General features: G+C 42.4%; 1 protein-coding gene across 1 annotated transcript; it reads right to left on the bottom strand.

The window, feature by feature from the left end:
* Nucleotides 1–227: 227 nt before the first annotated feature.
* Nucleotides 228–19703, bottom strand: gnptab (N-acetylglucosamine-1-phosphate transferase subunits alpha and beta). Its single transcript, XM_028954355.1, has 22 exons — nucleotides 19195–19703; nucleotides 18957–19042; nucleotides 18064–18183; nucleotides 17247–17297; nucleotides 16391–16593; nucleotides 16003–16067; nucleotides 15645–15779; nucleotides 11059–11220; nucleotides 10627–10806; nucleotides 10347–10517; nucleotides 10126–10249; nucleotides 9840–10052; nucleotides 8896–9020; nucleotides 7708–8637; nucleotides 7193–7392; nucleotides 6845–7064; nucleotides 6086–6199; nucleotides 5871–5956; nucleotides 5625–5723; nucleotides 5366–5533; nucleotides 3665–3755; nucleotides 228–2695 (listed from the first exon to the last, which is right to left on the bottom strand). Exons 1-22 carry the CDS (start codon nucleotides 19324–19326, stop codon nucleotides 2624–2626), a joined length of 3747 nt encoding a protein of 1248 aa, XP_028810188.1. The 5' UTR covers nucleotides 19327–19703; the 3' UTR covers nucleotides 228–2623.
* Between the last annotated feature and the right edge of the window lie 1132 nt (nucleotides 19704–20835).

Genomic DNA, 20835 nt, shown 5'->3' with positions numbered 1-20835 from the left:
GCACATTAATAATACATAAAGTGATTTATTCATTGTTTTACTGCTTTATACAAACTTAATATGTATAATAGCAGTTAGGGAATGTTAAATGCGGCTTTTTGAAGATTAACCTCTGATCTGATTTCGAAACCTGAGGTACACGTGATTTCAGAAAGTCTCTTTTGGGAGACATTTAGTGAGACATTGATGTCATGTATGCAGAAATACGTGGCTATGGTTTTATGCTGTGAGTGTGAACATACAGATTTTTATTGTCTCATGATCGTTAAACAGAGCGGTCTAAAATCCCTTCACAACAGATGAACACATTCAGTGGCCGTGTCACTTAAGGAAAATTGCGATTGGTCACCAGTGGCAGATTTTTAACAACAATTTCAACCCTAAACTCATTGGTCACAGGCCACAGAGGATCCCATAGGGACAAGGACACAAATGGCTTCTTAGCTGCAACCCACAGAGACATACACACACAAAATGAAATAAAAAAAAATTACAGCAGGTCCACAATCATTGGAGGTATCGTACTCTGAAGTAACATATCTTCAAATACAGCTCAAAAACACTGTACAGTGTGAATCAGCACAACAAACTCCAGCACCTTCAGTTCCACTTGTAACTGTCATGAGATCAAGGGTCCAAACAATGACCAAGGGGGAAAAAAACCCTTATATATGATTCATAAAAGGCACTTAATCAAGAATTCAATGGATCACTGAACAGTTTGAACAAATATGTCTGGTGTTTTTTTTTATTCATCTTATCCCAAAAAGAGGATCTAACATTTAAGAAATGACAGCAGTCAAATGCTGCTTCTATTTTTTTGTCACATTAACAGTGGCAGAAATCAACATCTCAACTCCTCTTGACCTGAGTCAGAGTCTCTACTCCCTCTGGTGGAGGAGAAGGAAGCAGACACTGACACACAAGCTGATGCATTGACCGAATGGGCAAACAAAACTGCAGCCAACAAATATGATCGATCATTTGGCCACTGAAATATTGTATTGCCAGGAGGAATTTAAAATACTGTACATTACCGTTAACCAGTATGGATTCATTGTACTGGTTTGTACTGTATTGTATTTTTCACATCAAGGGACTTTTATCTAAATATTATCTGTTCCCAAAATGATTTTCTGATAAACCAGTTGACTGTTGAAAACAAATAGAGGTTAAAAGGCAAAAAAAAAAAAAATCACATAAATCATAAAATCTATGTTCTATGTGCCAGTGTCTATCTGTGACAGTGAACAGTGCATCCCTTAACATAGCCATTTGACATAATGTACAGTGCAATAAAATATTCTTATTAAATACTTGATTCTTTACATAGTTGATTGTGCTGACAACAAAATCACACAAAATCTATCGATGGAAATCAAATGTATCAACCTATGGAGGTCTGGGGTTTGGAGTCACACTCCAAATTGAATTGAAAAAACACACTACAGGCTGATCCAACTTTTTATGTGATGTTTTAAGGACAAGTCAAAATGAGGCTTAGTAGTATGTGTGTGTGGCCTGATGAAGTGATGGATGGTCTCCTGAGGGATCTCCTCCCAGACCTGGACAGTCTGTGGTGCAACGCGAGATGATGCTGCTGAGTTGTCCTCCTACGGCCTCCTCCACATCTACTTTTGTACTGGCTTGTCTCCTGGTAGTGCCTCCATGCTCTGGACACTACACTGACAGACACAGCAAACCTTCTTGCCACAGCTCGCATTGATGCACCATCCTGGATGCGCTGCACTACCTGAAACACTTGTGTGAGTTGTAGACGCCGTCTCATGCTACCACTAGAGTGGAAGGCCCCGCCAGCATTCAAAACATCAGCCAGAAAGCACAGGAACTGAGACGTGGTCTGTGTCTATTCCATTTGCACAACAGCATGTGAAATTGATTGTCAGTGCTGCTTCCTCAGTGGACAGTAGGATTTCACAGAAGTGTGATTGACTTGGAGTTACATTGTGGTGTTTAAGTGTTCCCTTTATTTTTTTGAGCGGTGTAGTTTGTCATAGTGGGGAACTAAAGACAGATGGCAGCATTAAGCACCAATCAGAAGAGTTTTGTGTTCACATTTCTTCTGCATCCTTTTTTTTTTTTTTTGACAAGACAAGACATTATAGACAAACTTGACAACTGAATCAGTCTTTTGACATTTTTGTGTGAGACGTCACTAAGCGAGCTGACGTGTTAGCGAACACAGGAAACATCGATCTGAATTAATCAGTTGCAAAGAAACGTATGGCATCTGTCTTCAATTCCCTATAACAACAACTTTCATTACCAAAGCGAGAGGAAAAGCTGGAAAAGTTTTTTCCATGGCCTCTGGATACATTTAAACACTTTTATTTAGGGGTGAAAATGTTCTAATGTTCCAGACTGCACTACTGGGTGCGAATGGAAACAGAAAACCTTGTACTCTGTAGACGTTCATTCATTTCAGTCTCTTTAAATGCCCTCTTCGCTCAGCATGGAAACAGAGCAGTTTCTGACTCCCACGGCTGCTCTGCTGCATTCCATATGCAACAAGTTTTAGAGGACAAACTTAATCATGCCCCTTTACCTCACAGTGTTTTGGAGGCCCTACTGAACCCCTCTCCCGAGACGAGAGTCCTAGTTCTCATACACGCTCGGGGTTTGTTTCCTTGCTGACGCGGCGTCTGGGAAACAGGCGGCGCTTCAGCATGATCAGCTGTGGGAGAGAGGAATGCACGAGTCAGAATGCATGCAAATGCAACCTGAAACGACAGTGGGCTTTCAGTACAGACACTGTTAATACTTCTACAGACAGAGGAGAGAATATTCTAAACACTGTTAACGCATCTGAAAATCAAAACCGTGTGAATGCCGACCTATCAGAATGTGAATGGTGAAGATGTGCGAGCCATAAAGGTCAGCAAGACCATTAACCTTTCCTAAAGATCAGCTGAGGGAAACACGACCCCGGACTTCTCCACATTCAAAGGTCCACGGAGTCAAAAAAGCTGTGTTCTCTGTGTGTGCGCACGCTACAAACTGACAACACATCATTATGAACATTGCATCAGTACAGTACAAGAGATTTATATTCATATCCACAGGATCAGTTTTCCTCAGAATTACCAACAATCCTTTTTAAGAATGTACTGTCTGATCTACATAACCAAAGGTCTTGAGTAGGCATGTCACTACTTCTAATCATAAAAGATTAAGTAGAAAAGAATGATATATATTTAGTCCTAAGCCTAACTAGTAGGTACTAATTATTTTAATTATTTCACTAAGTACTAATTTGTCTCTAAATGTAGGGTTTGAAAAAGGTTTCTGAAGAGAAGGTTTTGTGTTATTAGTTCTATAACCGGCATGCTGAAATTATTGATACAATTCAGTGTGTTTAAATGCAGTGTAGTTATTATTCCTAATCCTCCGTGTACAATAGTTAATAACCTTACCAGGTCAACAATGAATGATATGGCAAACTAGTTCAATATAAATATCTGCTTTAATGCCAGTCATCGTGGTGGAAGCAAATATTTCTGGAGGTTGTACCTCTTGTGAGAAGTTTGAGAAACACTGCCATGGGGAATTTTTAAATACAAATTTATTAACGAACACATTCTGGTATTTATGTTAACTTTGTGTAGAGCAGGGGCAACATTAGAAAATGTGTAGGGATAATGACCTGTTCAGCAAAAAAGGAAATGACCGTGAAGAAGACCAGGGTGACCAGCACACAGTGCGTCCAGAACTTCAGTGTGTCCCTGTAACTGCGCCTGAAGAACACACACATACTCGCAGTTTACACGCCAGCATTGTCAACATTTACACATGGTCATGTGTTTTCATGTGATGATGAGTCTATATTGCGGCTGTCAGTGGGATTTCATCACCACAGCACCTGGTGGTGTCTGGTGCCAGTGTCTATGTGCCGGTGGCTGATGTCATACGTGCAGGCATGCTTGAGGTGAGAAGGTGACAGGGTGACAAGGTGACATCACCGGCTGGAAGAACTCACCGGCCCAAAGCAATTGCCAGCCAGAGGGCAACATGGGTGAAAAAAAGATGGCTGCTTTCTCCAGCACTAAACACATTTGGAAGCTTTTTACATTACAGACATACATTTTTAAATCTTTTTGAGGACCAAAAGGTGATAAATATGTAAAACACGACCAAAGCCTAAAACAGACCCTAAAGTGAACCCCAAATCTTTAGCCTTTCATAAAGACACACACACACACACACACACATACAGTCTCCAACCTTCTGTCAACATTGTCCTACCATGCTGACTCTACTGCCTTAACAGTGCATGGTGCAAATGGATGCCTATTTCTGTCCACGGCAAGTCAAGTCTTTCCTAAAGACCACTGGCTAATTTCATGATCTCCATGCAGAACTGGCGGTTCAGTGCTGCTGAAATAGAACGTCGCCTCTTTGTACTCTTTCCAAAGCCTGCTGACAGCTTCTAGAACTCCCCAACCTCCCCAGGGACGGGAAACACCATCCGCTCCACCCACCAAACAAGGGAGAGAAACAAATAAACCATGAATCACTTGCTCTCTTTTAGCACAGAGCAGAGGGAGCTTAGTGGTCAATACAGAGTTCAGGCTGCAACTAACAACTACTGCGATTAGTCATTGACTAAGAATTGCGTAATTATAAAATGTCTAGTTAGCTACCAGCGTTTACATTTATGAAATGAATGAAATAATAAAGACAAGAAAGATGCTTCACATTACCAACAGAAATCCAGACCTAAAAAATCATTATGATGCTATTTCAATCATGGTTTAAGAAATTTCAGCATTTCAACGTGGTCTCAGGTCAGGCTTGTTCCCTTCTGAGATCAGATTTTGGAGTAGATGTTGCAGAAATGCACAGGAAAACATCTTTCATATTCCATTTTGGATATTGCTGACCCTGTGAATAACATCTTAACCTCCTTTCTCACCATTTTGATGTTGAAGATGTTGAAGATATTTTTCTTTGTTTTATCTAGAGTCCAATGGTCCTTGGAATGCAGACCTGTTTCTGAATGCTATTGCAATGTTCACCAGAGATTGTGGTGTATTGCAGACTCCCCATGTTCTGGGAGTCTAATGCATATTGATAGTGGTTCCCTGATGCCCATAAATTGAATAAAATATGTTAATAAAATATGTGGTCACTGTTTATGTGTCCAGCCCATGGATTTCAGAGCGGACAGGCTTTTATTTAACTTCTCGATCCACTGAGGTGCCACTGAGCAAAGCACCCTCCTAACACACTGGCGCCTGTCATAGCTGCTCACTGCTCACCAAGGGTGATGGTTAAAAGCAGAAGACACATTTCAGTGTGAAGTGTTTCACAATGACAATCACTTTGCTTTCATTTCTTTTCCTACCATTCTTGCAACTCTGCCATGTGGAGGAAGCGGTTTCTGTACTCTCTGGGCAGCTCAAATTGAGAGGGCAGTGGAAACATGGATTCATAGAAGTCCCTGAGAACCGCCTTCACTGTACCAGCGTCCTTATGGCTGTGGTCAATGTTGTCGTTCAGACAGATGAACTTCCTGTGGGCAAGTTTTAATCACAAGGTTCATTTCAAGAGCACACAAAGAACAGGCATGATCAGACCAAGCACTATACACTCTCCACTCTCACCTTGGGTTCTTCCTAATGTCATCCAGCTGGCCAACCACATGAGACACGTTTGTGCGCACCATCTTAAAGGCAATCTCTTCCTCACCCATGATCTCAAACCTGCACAAGACAGATTGTGGTATTAATGAACCACAAACACCACAAATTCAGAAACACCTAAATTCAACCACATGATTGTTGTATTCTGTATATTGATACATCTCTAATAAATAAAGTAGTGAGTATAAAGATACACAGTGGACTTACTTATACTTGTTCTGGTCCCTGAAGGCCTTGTGAATCCGTTCTGTGATGGGCTTGCAGTTAATGACTAAGCCTTTAGTGACCACGGGCTTAGGAAATAATAAAGACGATAAGACAAAAGTTATTTCCAAATGGTAATGCCATACAATCGATTTCATATGCTTTCAAAAGTTTCGTTGAAACAACGAAGAGGTTCATTGTTGAGGGGGAACTCTCACCATGCTGGGGTCGTAGTACGTTTCCTGCGTTGGGTTGACAAGGTGCAGCTGGGTGAGGTTGGTGGGGACAGTCTTAGAGCAGTTAATCAGCATTTGTTCCAAACCAGTCAGGTCCTGTCACATGAAATAAAAAAAAAGGAGAGTACGGAACATCTGTCAATTATCTTTACCAATCCATAACAACTGCATATTCATATTTTACAATAAAACACAAATGTTACTATTATTTATTGACATAACAAACATAAACAAATCAAGGTGTCTGGCAGAATAAAGTGGAACCTGCTTACATGAATATTCATTAATATCAATTCCTTCCATTCCATTAGTGATCTTTACTGTCTGCCTTTCAGTCAACTGACATTTAAAACTGATGTCCTTCCACGTGTGCCTCTCTCGGTTTGTATCTACTTTCTCTTTACATTTACAGCATTTATCAGACGCCCTTATCCAAAGCAACTTACAATCTGTAGTTACAGGGACAGTCCCCCCCTGGAGCAACTTAAGGTTAAGTGTCTTGCTCAAGGACACAATGGTAGTAAGTGGGATTTGAACCTGGGTCTTCCGGTTCATAGGCAAGTGTGTTACCCACTAGGCTACTACCACCCCATCTTTAAAGCTTTAGGACATAAACACATGGCTTCCTTGAATTAAAAGAATTTATTAGTATAATTCATTTATCCACCCTCCATTGCTGCTGACATTTCAAAACCAAATGTTCAAACCAGCTCACCTAACATGCTAACATGCACTGCTTACCTGCAGACTGAGGGGCAGCTCATTGATGCGAGTGGCAAGTGTGCGAATCTCCCGGTCCGACAGGACCCCAGAGTGGTCCGTGTCGATCTCGTCAAACACCTGGGACACGTCGAGCTGCTGGACGGCACTCATCAGAAAGTAGAAATAAGAGAAAGCGAACTGCATGTCCTCCGAGTGACGAACCCTGTGGGATGAGGTCTTATCAAACTCCGGAGGGAAACTGGAACGAGAACGTAGTGTGAAAGAAAAGGTTAGCGCTTAGAGAGATGATCATTCTTTGTTCAAGTCTCCAACGTAAGACGAGGAGCATATTAACTAGCCTGACCATATAAAACGACTCGTTCTTACATGTCCTGCAGCTCCTGCATGATTAAGCGATCAATCATATGTGGCATGTGGGCAGGAACTTTACGGGATGTAAAACCGAACTGGCCATTCAAGAGCTTGTTGACATAGCGCAACGAATCGGCAAAGGTGTCCCGCAGCTTCCGAGCAGTGGCACCGCCGTCAGACATGTACTGAAGCTCTGCTCGCAAAATCTCCTCTTGCTGAAAGACACAGAGGAGAATGCCCATGTATATTTGTTGAAAAAAAAAATTAACAATTCACACAGATATATTAATGGCTGCAAAAAAAAAACTCACTGCAAAAAATGAAATTATTTATCTGTCTGAGAGGAACAATGCAATTTCTTCTGGACACCTACAGAAAACTGTAGGTATGCTGTGTGGACTGCTACAATAGTCATGTGAGCATAAAGCGATCCAAAGTTCTTGTGGCCACATTGCATTACATTATAACTGTAATTCTATTGAAAAATGATAATAGATAGATAGGTCAAATTAATCCTCGGTGAGGTGTACCTCAAGAAGGTCCTGAAAGTATTTTCTTCTCTCCCAGGGCAGGAAGCCTCGGTCTGAGCTGGTGTAATGTTGGAGCTTACGACTGATGGGAAGGCCACCTGCAACCTCACTCTGGTCGTGTGGACGTGCTGCACTTCTGGACTTGCTTCCTAGCAGGCTGCCCAGGAGCCTGGCTGATTGAGGTTTCTCAGTAGGCACCAGGTCTCCTGGTGTAAATCTAACCGGTGGCCTGTCATCAATGGGTATCTGCACCGTGGTCACAGTTTTTTCCTTTTGCTGTTCTTTCATGTCTACTGTACCTTGAAAGCCCTCAGCCACGCTTTGTCTCTTCACTCGCTCTGGTTTTCCCCCACCTCGTCCCATTTCCTCTGCCTCCAGGTCTTTATAGGGTTTGACCAGATGTTTGCTGTCAGCTGCAGGTTTGTTGTTTTTATACTGGGGCAGGTCCTTAAAACGAGCCAGCAATGTGGCCTTGGTGAGGTTGTAACCCTTCATAGTGATGTCTCCAGCCTGAAGCTTTCCTTGTAGCAAATGAAGCTCATACTGAATATCCTTTGGCAACAGGCCTATGTCTAGAACAGGCACCTTGATGGCCTCCTCTGCTTCACCGGGTGGCTTCTTCATGATTTTAGGACCCTGTTTCCCAACAGGGACATCAGTATAGACCACATATGGTTCAGGAGTTGGGGTAGAAGCTTTAGCTTCTTTGCTTTTCTCATCCTTTTGCATGGTACTGGACGTGTTCTGACGTGGGAGCTCACGGGTGTCCGCGTAAACTGTGAAGGTCATGATGAAATGGGCATCATTGATTCCCTGGAAGGTGATGTTGTAGAAGACCTGGGTGGCATTGGGGCCTGGGTGGAGCAGCAAGTGAATGGTCTTCCATTTGTTGGCTACACTAGTGTGTCGCACCAATGGGTTTTCACTGACCTGAAAATACAGAAGAAGGCTACACATTGATATAAGGCCACACCTTTGCATGAGAGTCAGACACTTTGAATCACCCATCATACCCATATGTGAAGATTTATGAATTTCTACACTAAAAAGACAAGAAGCAAAGCTAAATGGTGTATTACTGTTACTGGCAGTGCCTCTGTGTTAGTGTACATGTGTTTAGTGTAAAATACAGAGCAAAGATTATACAATTGTCATTTTCTGTCAGTTCCTTGACACTCTGGTGCTGACCTGAGCCTCCACAACACGCTGGGCCAGTCCGGAAAAGCTGAAATAAGGCCGGATCTCCCCCTGTGGCAGGGTGTATGTGGTCTGGTTCCTTATTAGCATTACATGATAAAGCTGATCAAAGTGATCTGCAAAATACAGGAAATGCTGATGTCAGAACAAACCAAAAAAACACTTAAAATGCTTAATTGAGGTTTAAATTTAGGAACAAAATTGATATGCGTTGATCACCTGACAATATCTTTGCAAGTTCACAGTCAGACTGCTCCACCTAGTGATAAAAACTAATAAAACTAGTGATAATAAACTAGTGATAATAAACTAATAAAACTAATAACTCCTCATAAAAGTAAATTATATATTCTAGTTTAAATTAAATAGTCGAATTATGGACAAATAAAGGAAAAAGAAATCCAAGCCTACAAATAAGGCAGTGGTGGCCTAGTGGGTAAAGTGACGGACCCGTAATCAGAAGGTTACGGCCAAGGTGCCACTGAGGTGCCACTGAGCAAAGCACCGTCCCCACACACTGCTCCCCCGGGCGCCTTTCATGGCTGTCCAATGCTCACCAAGGGTGATGGTTAAAAGCAGAGGACACATTTCACAGTGTCACCGTGTGCTCTGTTTCACAATGACAATCACTTCAATTTCACATATAAAGCTTTTTTAAGCCCTTATGAGAATGACAGTAAATGATAGTCCATGCCAATCTTCGTAAACAAACAAACAAAAAAAAAAGATTCAGTGATAACCCCGAGTGAGTGCTTATTTCACAGCAGATTTTTGGGGCAGCTTAATCCAGTGTCTAAGAATCTGGATCGGCTCCAAAATGACATGCGGCCACATAATCTGACTGCAGCTCAGCATGCATTTTCCCCCAATCACTGGCGTTGATTTTATGTAATAACATTATGAAAGATACTTGGCTAATTCAGGAACACCCCCACCTTGGCCACAGTCTCCCACATCAAAGCCACATGACAGCACGTTGCAGGCCTGGTCACAGAACTTGTCTGCCAACCAAGAGTTGGCACATCCTTGGTTACAGAAGGAAACACTCCCAATTCCTCCCAACGCGCCTCCGAAATGCCAGGGCTGCCCAGGTCCACCGCCTGCCCCCGCAGGTGCGCCTGGCCCGAACCGACTGCTGCCTCCTGCACCTGCGGGTAGAAGATATACCTTTCATCCGGCTGTAATGTCAAAATGATAACTGGAATAGCGAGGGAAGCTCACCAAGGCAGTCTCCACCATCCCAGTCGCAAGCGGAGTTGTTGCAGGCTTTGTCGCAGTAGCCATCTTTAATCCAGGAGCCAGGGCATCCTTCTGCGCAGTTAGGTACAGGCCAAGTTAAATAAACCTGCAGAGAGAGGGGGGGAGACCCAAAACTTTTTGCTTAACAGAGTAGAGGTTATGTACAGAATTCACTGCTAAATGTGGAACAAATGAATTGAGACCTTCTGCCCCTTGGAGTGGCTGTAGAAGTCATCAGGCCACACATCTTTTCCAAACATGACATCATCGTTGAGGTAGATGAACTTCTGTGAAAGGCCGGCTATATGGTGGATGTGTGTCTCTATGGCTGGAGAGCTGAATGTGGGAAGATGGCTGAGATTCTGAAATATCTCCTGAGAAGAGACACACAAATTTACAGATTTGTACACAAACCTAAAAAGGCTCAAAAGGACAACATGGTCTGTTTAAATCTTATCCAGATGTTAATGTTCGCCATTGGACCTGGTGGGTGACCACCGTCACGCGGGGATTATCCAGGTTGAGCCAGGACGGAATCTGCCCATTTGTGACTATGAAGATGTGCCGCACCCAGGGGGCGTGTCTCTCCACAGATCGCAACGAGTACCGAAGTTCTTCATTGTCCTCAAAGCGGCTTGCTGATACATCCTCATCCTGTTTGGACTACGGGACAGAAGATTTAAAAAAATATATATTTTTTTTTTTAAATATTCATGTATGAGGCTAATACTCTCATTCCACCCTGTATATACTATATATACACACCTGGAAAGAATATTAAATTACATTAATGGTAGGATTAGTGTATTGGCCTGAACATTTTAAAATAGTAATAGTAATGCTACCAAACAAAAACAGGAAATAAGGGAGCTCAAGATAGGAAAAGAGAAAGACAGTTAGACAAGGACCCTGTACCTGTGTAATAGCGCTGAGGTCCCAGAACAGGTAGGCAGGGCTGACAGTCAGCTCTTTCCCATCCACAGTCAGGTTCTTCTTGGCCTGCTGGGTCAGGTCACTAAAGTCCTGAGGGCTGTTTAAATGAAGCAGGGCGATGCTGGCCTCCGAAAAAAGCTGCAGCTACACAGACCAAAACAACATGCCAATATATCAGTGGATGATGCAACATATGGAAAATAGGAATTCTGATAAGGTGCCTGTGAGTTCAGACAATAACAAGAAATGCACAGACACAGCCTCAACATTAGAAGCTCAATGTATTTAATACATTTCTGTTTCCTAGTATGCAAATAATATGGCATTCACAAATTTGATTTAATTTACAGGATTAAATTGAAAGGTTAGCGAGAGTGGACTCATCTTTCTACTCGACTGACCACTAGACATCAATACAGGAGAGATGACATGCGCTGTCAAGCATAAGTCAGTAAAAAAAAAAAAAAACACAAATATTTTATTATTATTATATTTTATATTAAAATACAGACCCCAGGGGGGAAAATTAAAGGCTTTAACCCATTGTTAACATTCCAACGGACGTCCACTAAACACAAAATCCCCCCAAGCCAATACTGTGAACTACTCGGCTATGAATAGACTTCACTGGAACAGGGGTTAACATTCCGATGAACGGACCAATAAACCTCTGTGCTTAGAACAGGCAGTGAAAGATGCTGGTCTTAGGCCCAGCGATGACTAAGGAAGTCTCCACCTCCTTAAATTATTAATATCTATATGTCTATGAATGTGTACTGAGAAGAAACACATCTTTTAAAACAAAATAAAATATATAAATTGACTAAAATAAAATATATAAATTGCTGACCAGCACTTCATTTCATGAATATGTATTATCCTGCATGTACAGATTCAATCAGCTCCATCTCGTGGAGCTTCCATGTATGGCAATCAAACACCTCAAACCTCAAAAATAGGAGATGTGGCATGTCTATTTATTTATGATTGTACTCTTTCTGATTACTAGTCATGACAGCCATGACGGGTGCTTTGCTCAGTAGTACCTACATTTACATTTACAGCATTTATCAAACACCATTATCCAGAGCGACTTACAATCAGTAGTTACAGGGACAGTCCCCCCCCTGGAGACACTCAGGGTTAAGTGTCTTGCTCAGGGACACAATGGTAGTAAGTGGGATTTGAACCTGGGCCTTCTGGTTCATAATGTGTTACCCATTTGGCTATTACCACCCTAGTACCTCAACTGCACCTTGGCCACAACCTTAAGATTACGGGTTTGTTCCTTACCAGCCACTGCTAATCCTCCCCCGAATGATCAGGTTCAACACTAACTTCATCACCAGCATATAATATTATATAATAACTGTTTATGTGTTGCCTGAACGGTTGTACAAGAAACAAAACCACAACCACTGGGTAGTAATATTTTACAGACAACAGCGTCTGGCCAGATGATTGGGGACTTTGGAGAGCTTTCAACAACATATCCTTCAGTCTAAAGCCTGCTATTAATATCACACCATCGCTCAGCACCACTGCCGCCTCACCAAACCTGCCCTCTCAATCACTCACAACGAACACTTCATGCACTAGGCCTATCGGAATCTACGGTGTTCTGCTTCACTCAAAATGAACATTTCCGGTTATAATTCATCCTTTTCAGCAGCCAGGGTGATTAACCATCCTAGGTAAAGTCTGACATCGCCAATTTCAGGGACATGCAAGTACTGCAGGGGTGTTAGGGTGACCAAAGGTGGTTGGGAACCCATGCCATGAAATGTATGACCAATGTCATATATGTTAATAAACATGGGCCACGCAAAGCTTTAAAATATATGTGTGTGTGTATGTGTGTGTGTGTACAACCACGCTAAAGAAAAAAAATGGTGAGTGAAGAGGAGTGAAAGGTCAGTGAGACCCCACTGACCCTTCCCTTTGCAGACAAGCACCAGGCCACATCAAACAGTTGTAACCCCCTGTTCACCCTTCCCCCCACTGTTCTGGCACCTTAGGTTTCACTTTAAAACCTCAGCTATCAACACATCGGGTGCGTGTGTGTGCGTGTGTGTGTGCGTGTGTGTGTAACATACAGGCCGTTGTTAATGACATAACATTACCTGGATTTAAGAACCATTTACTGTGGTGAGTTTAAGAAGTATTGTATGGATCTACTGTAATCTTTTATAAATATTTAGGTAGTCCAGGAATAACAATGATAGATCTACAACGACCCCGTCTGGTGGTTTCATGTGCCTCTCCACTGGGGCCAAGCTATATTCCCACTGTTTAACATCAATATTTATGATCAGTAGCAGATTTGACTATGGGGGACATAGATAGCTGCAGGGCAGAAAATAAAAATCCAAATGTCGAACTTTCAATCACTTAATTGCCATTATATCACAGCACTGCCTTTATAATTAGTAAAAATATATAACATAATGAAATAATAACAAACAAAACCAAATTTGTTGTGTTGAAGCTAACATTTCAAATGAACAGTTTAAATTATAGTTTAAATGATAAAAAATAAACTTTAAAAAGCAAAACATTTGGAACAAAATATACAATATTGTGTCCAAGTCTTAGGCACAAATACAAACTAGAGAAAACAAAACCATTGTTAATCTAAGCTGCAAGCAAATAAAAAAGATAATAATAAAAGTGAAGTGATTGATACACTGCAGCACAGCACACGGTGACAACGAAATGTGTTCTCTGCATTTAACCATTACCCTTGGTGAGAAGTGGGCAGAAATGACAGGCGCCCAAGGAGCAGTGTGTGGGGACTGTACCGATTACAGGTCTGCTTCCTTAACAGCTATGCCACCACTGACCCCACCATTTTGTTAATGTAACCAAAGAACCTGTCAAACAGGTTTATCCACACAGTGTATTTGCAGATTTTCCTGTTATCCTATTGTTCTCTGGTCAGCACTGTTGTCCACCTGCTTTTAGCAGACTAAAAACGTGTCTGAACCCGTGGTGGTAGTAGCCTAGTTGGTAAAATATTTGCCTATAAGCCAGAATTTTTAGAACCCTTTTCCAGTGATCGGGTTCCCGTGTCGGTTTGTTATTTTGGAACCAATGTGCCATTTGTACCCGGTGCCCTTAAATCAATCACCGAAACGGCCCCTAAAATGTGCTGTTCTAGTAGTGAGAACCGGTGGGCGGAGTGGGCGGTAGCTTTTGCAAGAGAACATGGCAGAGAGTGAAAGTCCATTAACGTGGACCTTAGTGGGTGTGACCTGTGATGTATTATCATGTGGCTCCTGCTGACTTCTTGTCTATTGTAAATGCACACCGCAAAATGCAAAAATAATGCAAATGAGATAACTGTCATGGGTTCAAACCCCACAAAAAGAACATACTGGAAAATACTGCCATCCAGTGGTCAAATTAGATCATATGCACTCGCAAGCCACTTTATTAGGCCCCCCTCCAACTGCTTGTTGACACAAATTACTGATCAGCCAATCACATGGTGGCAACTCAATGCATTTAGGCAAGTTGACATGGTCTAGAAGAACCTCTGCAGTTCAAACCAAGCTTCAAAATGGGGAAGAAAGGTGATTTAAGTGACTTTGAACATGGCACGTTGTTGTTTCTGCCAGACGGGCTGGTCTCTGTATTTTAGAAACTGCTGATCTTCTGGGATTGTCATGCACAACCATCTCCAGGGTTTACAGAGAATGGTATCCAGTGAGCGGCAGTTCTGTGGGCAAAAATGCCTTGTTGATGCCAGAGGTCAGAAGAGAATGGCCAGAGTGGTTCGATCTGATAGAAAGGCAACAGTAACACAAATTACCACTCGTTACAACCAAGGCATGCAGAAGAGCATCTGTACGCACAACACGTCGAACGGCAACAATTTACACGGGCTCACCGAAATTGACAATAGAAGATTGGAAAAATGTTGCCTGGTCTGATGAGTCACAATTTCTGCTGCGTAGGATCAGAATTTGGCATCAACAACATGGCTCCATCCTGCCTTGTATCAACGGTTCAGGTTGGTGGTGGTGTTGTAATGGTGTGGGGGACATTTCTTTTTCCACACTTTGGGCCCCTTAGTACTAATTGATCATCGTTGCAATGTCCATCCCTTTATGACCACAGTGTACCCATCTTCTGATGGCAACTTCCTGCAGGATAATGCGCCATGTCATAAAGCTCGAATCATCTCAGACTGGTTTCTTGAACATGACAATGAGTTCACTGTACTCAAATGGCCTCCACAGATCACTATCCAACAGATCACCTTTGGGATGTGGTGGAACGGGAGATTCGGATCATGGATGTGCAGCAACTGCGTGATGCTATCATGTCAATATGGACCAGTATCTCTGAGGAATGTTTCCAGTACCTTGTTGAATCTATGCCACAAAAGATTAAGGCAGTTCTGAAGTCAAAACAGGGTCTAACCCAGTACTAGCAAGGTGTGCCTAAAAAAGTGGCCGGGGAATGTATATAGATATATAGATATAGAAATATGAAGACAGAACAAAAGCAGTGGTAGAAATGTCTTTGAGAAGGAAGACAGACACCTGCAGCTAGTGTCTTACCTGTCTAATTTTGCTGGTGACAACAGAAGGCAATTTAACCCTGAGCTGCTCAGTCTCTTTAAACGACGCAGGGAAGCCACTCAGGTAGGCCAATGTCTGCATGCGCACCAGGCCCGGAGCCTCCTTATCGGTCGTCTGTGCAAGAGGAAGCAAACATACCTTGGAACATCAACAAGACCAATACACTTTATTTTGTGCACCGGTCTTAACAGATTCTTTTTCACATTAGTGGACTACATGAAAAAACTTCCAGCATATATAAAAAAAAAAAAAATACTATTATTTTTACTATACTAGTCCAATACTATTTACCAAGAATAAGCAGTCGTAATTTGCTGAAAATGCCTTCCTGACTCACCAAGTAGCCCCTGTGCACAGTGTGCTTCTGGAGGTCCTTCGACACGTCAGCACAGGCTTTTTCCACTGAAAACCGAGAGATTACAGTTTACACTGGATACAGCATTTCAGCCAGCAACTTGAGATTTGTTCTGATTGAATGATTAGTCTGCTTATTGTACAGATCTCCAGCACTGGATCAGGCTAATGAATAAGAACACAAACACCCCCACAACCGCTGTACATATCAATCTGATTGCATTTAAGGTGGCATTTGACATTAAAATAATTTTTTCATCAATATTAAACTTTTTTATACAACCATATATCTTTTTTTTTTTAACATGTGCAGATCATTGCTTTCATATGCAGTGTTGGTTATGTGTGTGTATGACTGCGCGTGTATTTACCGTCGCTCTGGGAGTGGAACAGAAGAACAGACACGCTGGTGGAAGGGTGGAGGGGCTTGGCCACCTGCAGCAGTTGCTTGGCAGAGGACAGGGAAGGAGAAAGAGATGGAAGCTCCTTCGCGGACACGTTCGCTGGGAGACAGGGGTCCAGCACCAAGATGGGAGCCATAATGCAGTGGGACAACAAACACTCTGGCCTTTCACTACAAAGAGAAACAAGTGTCATTACCGGTGAACTCTAAAGGGTCATTTCTCTGCTTAAAAGCTTCTCTTCATTTGACGGTCACTGCAAAGACCTGATCTGAAGAATCAGATAATAAACCTGACTTTTTCAAAACCCAACAGCCAATGTAGAGAAGCAAACATTATTGGTGTAGTAGCCTAGTGGGTAACACACTCGCCTGTGAACCAGAAGACCCAGGTTCGAATCCCACTTACTACCATTGTGTCCCTGAGCAAGACACTTAACCCTAAATTGCTCCGGGGGGGGACTGTCCCTGTAACTACTGATTGTAAGTCGCTCTGGATAAGGGAGTCTGATAAATGCTGTAAATGTAAAATGTAAATGCTGTTGGTGAGTAAACTGTCCGCTGCATTATGTGCTAACTTTAAGCAAGACGAGGCTGTTTGGCTCACACTCAAACATAGAGAGTATTACCAAAATCTAAATAAAATGAAATAAGTAACACGGATCAGCATTTTCACAGTCATTAGGCTTAACAATTTTCCTTAATTGAAAAGTTATACCATCATTTGAGCACCATGGTTAGATGGCAGAGCAAAAGTCGGGACCAGATGAATATGGATTTACCCCACCATTGGTTTATTAAAATGACGGTTTTTCAGAGAGACTTACCTTGCTTTTGGTACCTCTGTCGTCTGGCTTGCATTCTTACTCAGCTGTTCCCTGCAGTGAGAAACAATCCAGTCCGACTCAAGAGAGTAGAAACGGGGATCTTTGTCCACGGCTTAAATCAAACCGTAATTTTAACCGCTTATCACCTCTATATACAAAATAAGTGACAAACAAAATATTCATACAGAATCCTAGTGCACCATTTGCTCATATGCACTCTGATCTGCCCATAGACACCGGTTAAATGTCTAAACTAAACTAAAAAGTCTAAAACCTTCACAATTGTCACCCATTGAAATGTGTCTTCATTTCCTGCCATTTTTAACGCCTGCCACAGTCTTTCCTGCCAACCGTTGTCAGACTCTACAGTGGCCAACCACAAAAACACGCTGATCCAGCCTAACCATTTTTCTTAAGTGCAATATGTGCACATATCCACTCTGTACATATGTACACTTACTTATATCCTATGCATACAGACATTCACAAATATTTATATTATATTTGTAAAACTTTCCACCCAGACTATTTATTTGTATACTGAACTTTTTATATTATACAGTCAGCATATTGTCCATGCTATTATTTTTTGCTGCTCTTATCTTGTACTGTCCACTTTCTGCCATGACGTTGTAAATTTCCCACTTGTAGGCCAAATAAAGGATCATCTTATCTTATCTTAGGTTTCGTTTGTCCCATAGAAAAAGCTCAAATCTGCAACAGGACTGACAAAGACATTATGTCTGTATGATATGATCCTACAGCCACGCAGATATCTGATGGCAAAGAAGCGGATTACGGAAAGGCCCTGCTGTACCGCAGTATTCGCTGCTCCTCCTCCAGGCGTTCCCTCACGGCCTTCAGGTCCTTCAGGAGGTCTGTGTCAGTGCCGTTCACCCAGGTATACACCACGTCAATAGGCATGGGCAAACAGAGCCTGCACAGCACAAATAGCCCGATCATCACTCAGCAGCACATGAGCAGATGCTGGACACGACATGCCAACATTCGTGGAAAAGCCGAGAGGATCGGAGGAAATCGAGAGGATTTGGAAGGATTCACGACTTGCCAATGACCTCTGGATAACAGTCTCTAAGAATGACATCGCTTTCCTCTGGAAAAGTGGCATTTTGATCAGCTCTTATTGTCAGTATATAACTTTATAACACAAAAAAATACAATTAGAAGTGGTCTGTAAGACGAGCGACTTCTGTAGGAAGACAAATATAGCAAATAAGTGTTTAGGTCGCATCGCACATGAAACTGACATTTGTGATGTTATGAATTTTAGATGCTTCCAAGATCTAAAGCATTTAACATTATTTATTTCCGATTGTGAAGAGTGAAATTCAAAGTAGTCCTTCTTCCTGTCTACTATTCCCCACAAATTGGTCCCATCATGCAGTGGCTATAATAAGTGTACGCACCCCTGTTCAAATGTTATATTTTGTGATGCTTGTTCTTAATCTTCAACTACCTAGCAGATGCCAAAAGGTTTTGTGCTGGTATTTTATAATGCAGGATCCTGGCCCCACCACGCTTCACCTTGGGCACGGTGTTGTAGGCACCAAACGTGCCTTTTGGAAATGCAGTTTCATCAGGACCGTAACACAATTTCCCACTTGATGCATTTTTGCTCAGGCTCACTATGTGGGTGTGTCGGGTCACGTGGGGGTCGGCGGTTGGTGGGACGTGGCTGGGAATATTTACCGTGTCTGGAAGGACTTCCCTGCCACATTGTCCCTGTAGGAGTCGAACAGCACGTGGTACTGATCCCTGCTCCACTCGACCACCACCTGAGGAGACAACGAACACGTCACGACGTGTCTTTTTCACCTCCACACTCATTTCGGTTAGCGAATGCAGAAGTGCACAAGGTGAACAAGACCCTGGTCCGTATCGACGTGGATCGATGCTTGCTTGATCTGATCGGGCGGCGGCCACTCACCTCCCCGAACTGGAAAGCGGAGACGATCATGAGAACTATTCCCCCGAAACAGACGTAGAGTCCATAGCGGTGGGACAGGCAGGTATACGTCTGTCTCTGCAGAAGTTTGAGAATGGAATTGATTATCACCATTGCGTCCCGAGGATGCCCATATCTGTCCCTCCGCACACGCTACGCGCACGAACATGTGCGCAGGGAACGTCCGCAAAAAAACAGCCGCGCAGAAATAAACGGGGGAAGTTGTGACAGAAGAGGACAGTTTCGCCCGGGGTCTTCCTGTCACCTGACGGCCCTTTCGAAAGTGAAAAAAAAGCATGACAGGGCTTGTCCCTGCACTTCCTCTACGGTCGTGTGAATTGAAGAAGTTCTCCTGTCGCCCCCTGTTGGTGTGGAAGATTACCTAAACACATTTTTTACACTGACCTCAGATCAGTGTGGCTCTGTTTTAAGTGGTTAGTCACTCTCGCTCTCTCACTGCCATGGCTTAGTAGGGATAAATAATTGCACCAGTAACGTAAAGGAACACAGACCAATATGATTAAGCAAAGTCTTGCAACTTCTGAGTCTTGCAACATTACACGTACAGTACAGGCCAAAAGTTTGGACACACCTTCTCATTCAATGTGTTTTCTTTATTTTCATGACTATTTACATTGGTAGATTCTCACTGAAGGCATCAAAACTATGTATGAACACGTGAAGTTATGTACTTAACAAAAAAAGATGAAATAACTGAAAACATGTTTTGTATTCTAGTTTCTTCAAAATAGCCGCCCTTTGCTCTGATTACTGCTTTGAACACTTTTGGCATTCTCTCGATGAGCTTCAAGAGGTCGTCGCCTGAAATGGTTTTCCAACAGTCTTGAAGGAGTTCCCAGAGGTGTTTAGCACTTGTTGGGGTCCAGTTCACCCCAAACCATCTGGATTGGGATCAAGTCCGGTGACTGTGGAGGTCTTGACTTTTTGTTAAGTACATAACTCCACATGTGTTCATTCATAGTTTTGACGTCTTCAGTGAGAATCTACCAATGTGGTCATGAAAATAAAGAAAATGAATGAGAAGGTGTGTCCAAACTTTTGGCCTGTACTGTATATCATATTATATATTATTATTTCATATTATATTCATATTATCATATTATTATACAGGATCAGCTTGGTCAGTGTCATGCCCGAGGTGTCGAGGGGAAAACGAGGGACCGCCAGGGCTCAACAGAAATGAGCAGAGTTTTTTGAACACAAATGAAGACTGGTTGGAAATGATCCACCACGACTAACACTGAAACAAAGTCCTTTGTGTGGGTAGCTGTGTGCGTTGAGTATAAAGTGAAGTGAAGTGATTGGCACATGTGATACACAGCAGCACAGCACACGATGCACCCTGAGTGAGCAGTGGGCAGCCATGGGTACAGTACTTTGCTCAGTGGCAACTTGGCAGATCGGGATTCGAACCAGCAACCTTAACCACTAGCAAAGGACGTCCCAGTTCCTGTATGAAAAATATATGTGTACATAGACACTAAACTGAACTATACTAACAAAAACTAAAAGTTAAATTCTGTACAGGTCTCTATAAGAGAAAAGTAAAACAGGCCAAACAGGACATAACAGGACAACATCATGTAGGATGCTTGTAAGTGG

Source organism: Denticeps clupeoides, chromosome 15 (assembly GCF_900700375.1).
Source record: "Denticeps clupeoides chromosome 15, fDenClu1.1, whole genome shotgun sequence".
In the NCBI taxonomy this organism is placed as follows: domain Eukaryota; kingdom Metazoa; phylum Chordata; class Actinopteri; order Clupeiformes; family Denticipitidae; genus Denticeps; species Denticeps clupeoides.
Note: the sequence above shows the minus strand (reverse complement) of the source record. Positions and strands in the feature narration are given on the sequence as shown.

Coding starts and splice junctions, on each gene's coding strand:
- gnptab (XM_028954355.1), bottom strand. CDS start 19,326: ATGGTGATAATCAATTCCATTCTCAAACTTCTGCAGAGACAGACGTAT. Junction 7,393..7,707: donor ACTTTCAGGACCTTCTTGAG/GTACACCTCACC, acceptor TGTGTCTTTCAG/CAAGAGGAGATTTTGCGAGC. Junction 2,696..3,664: donor TTTCCTTTTTTGCTGAACAG/GTCATTATCCCT, acceptor TCTCTCCCACAG/CTGATCATGCTGAAGCGCCG.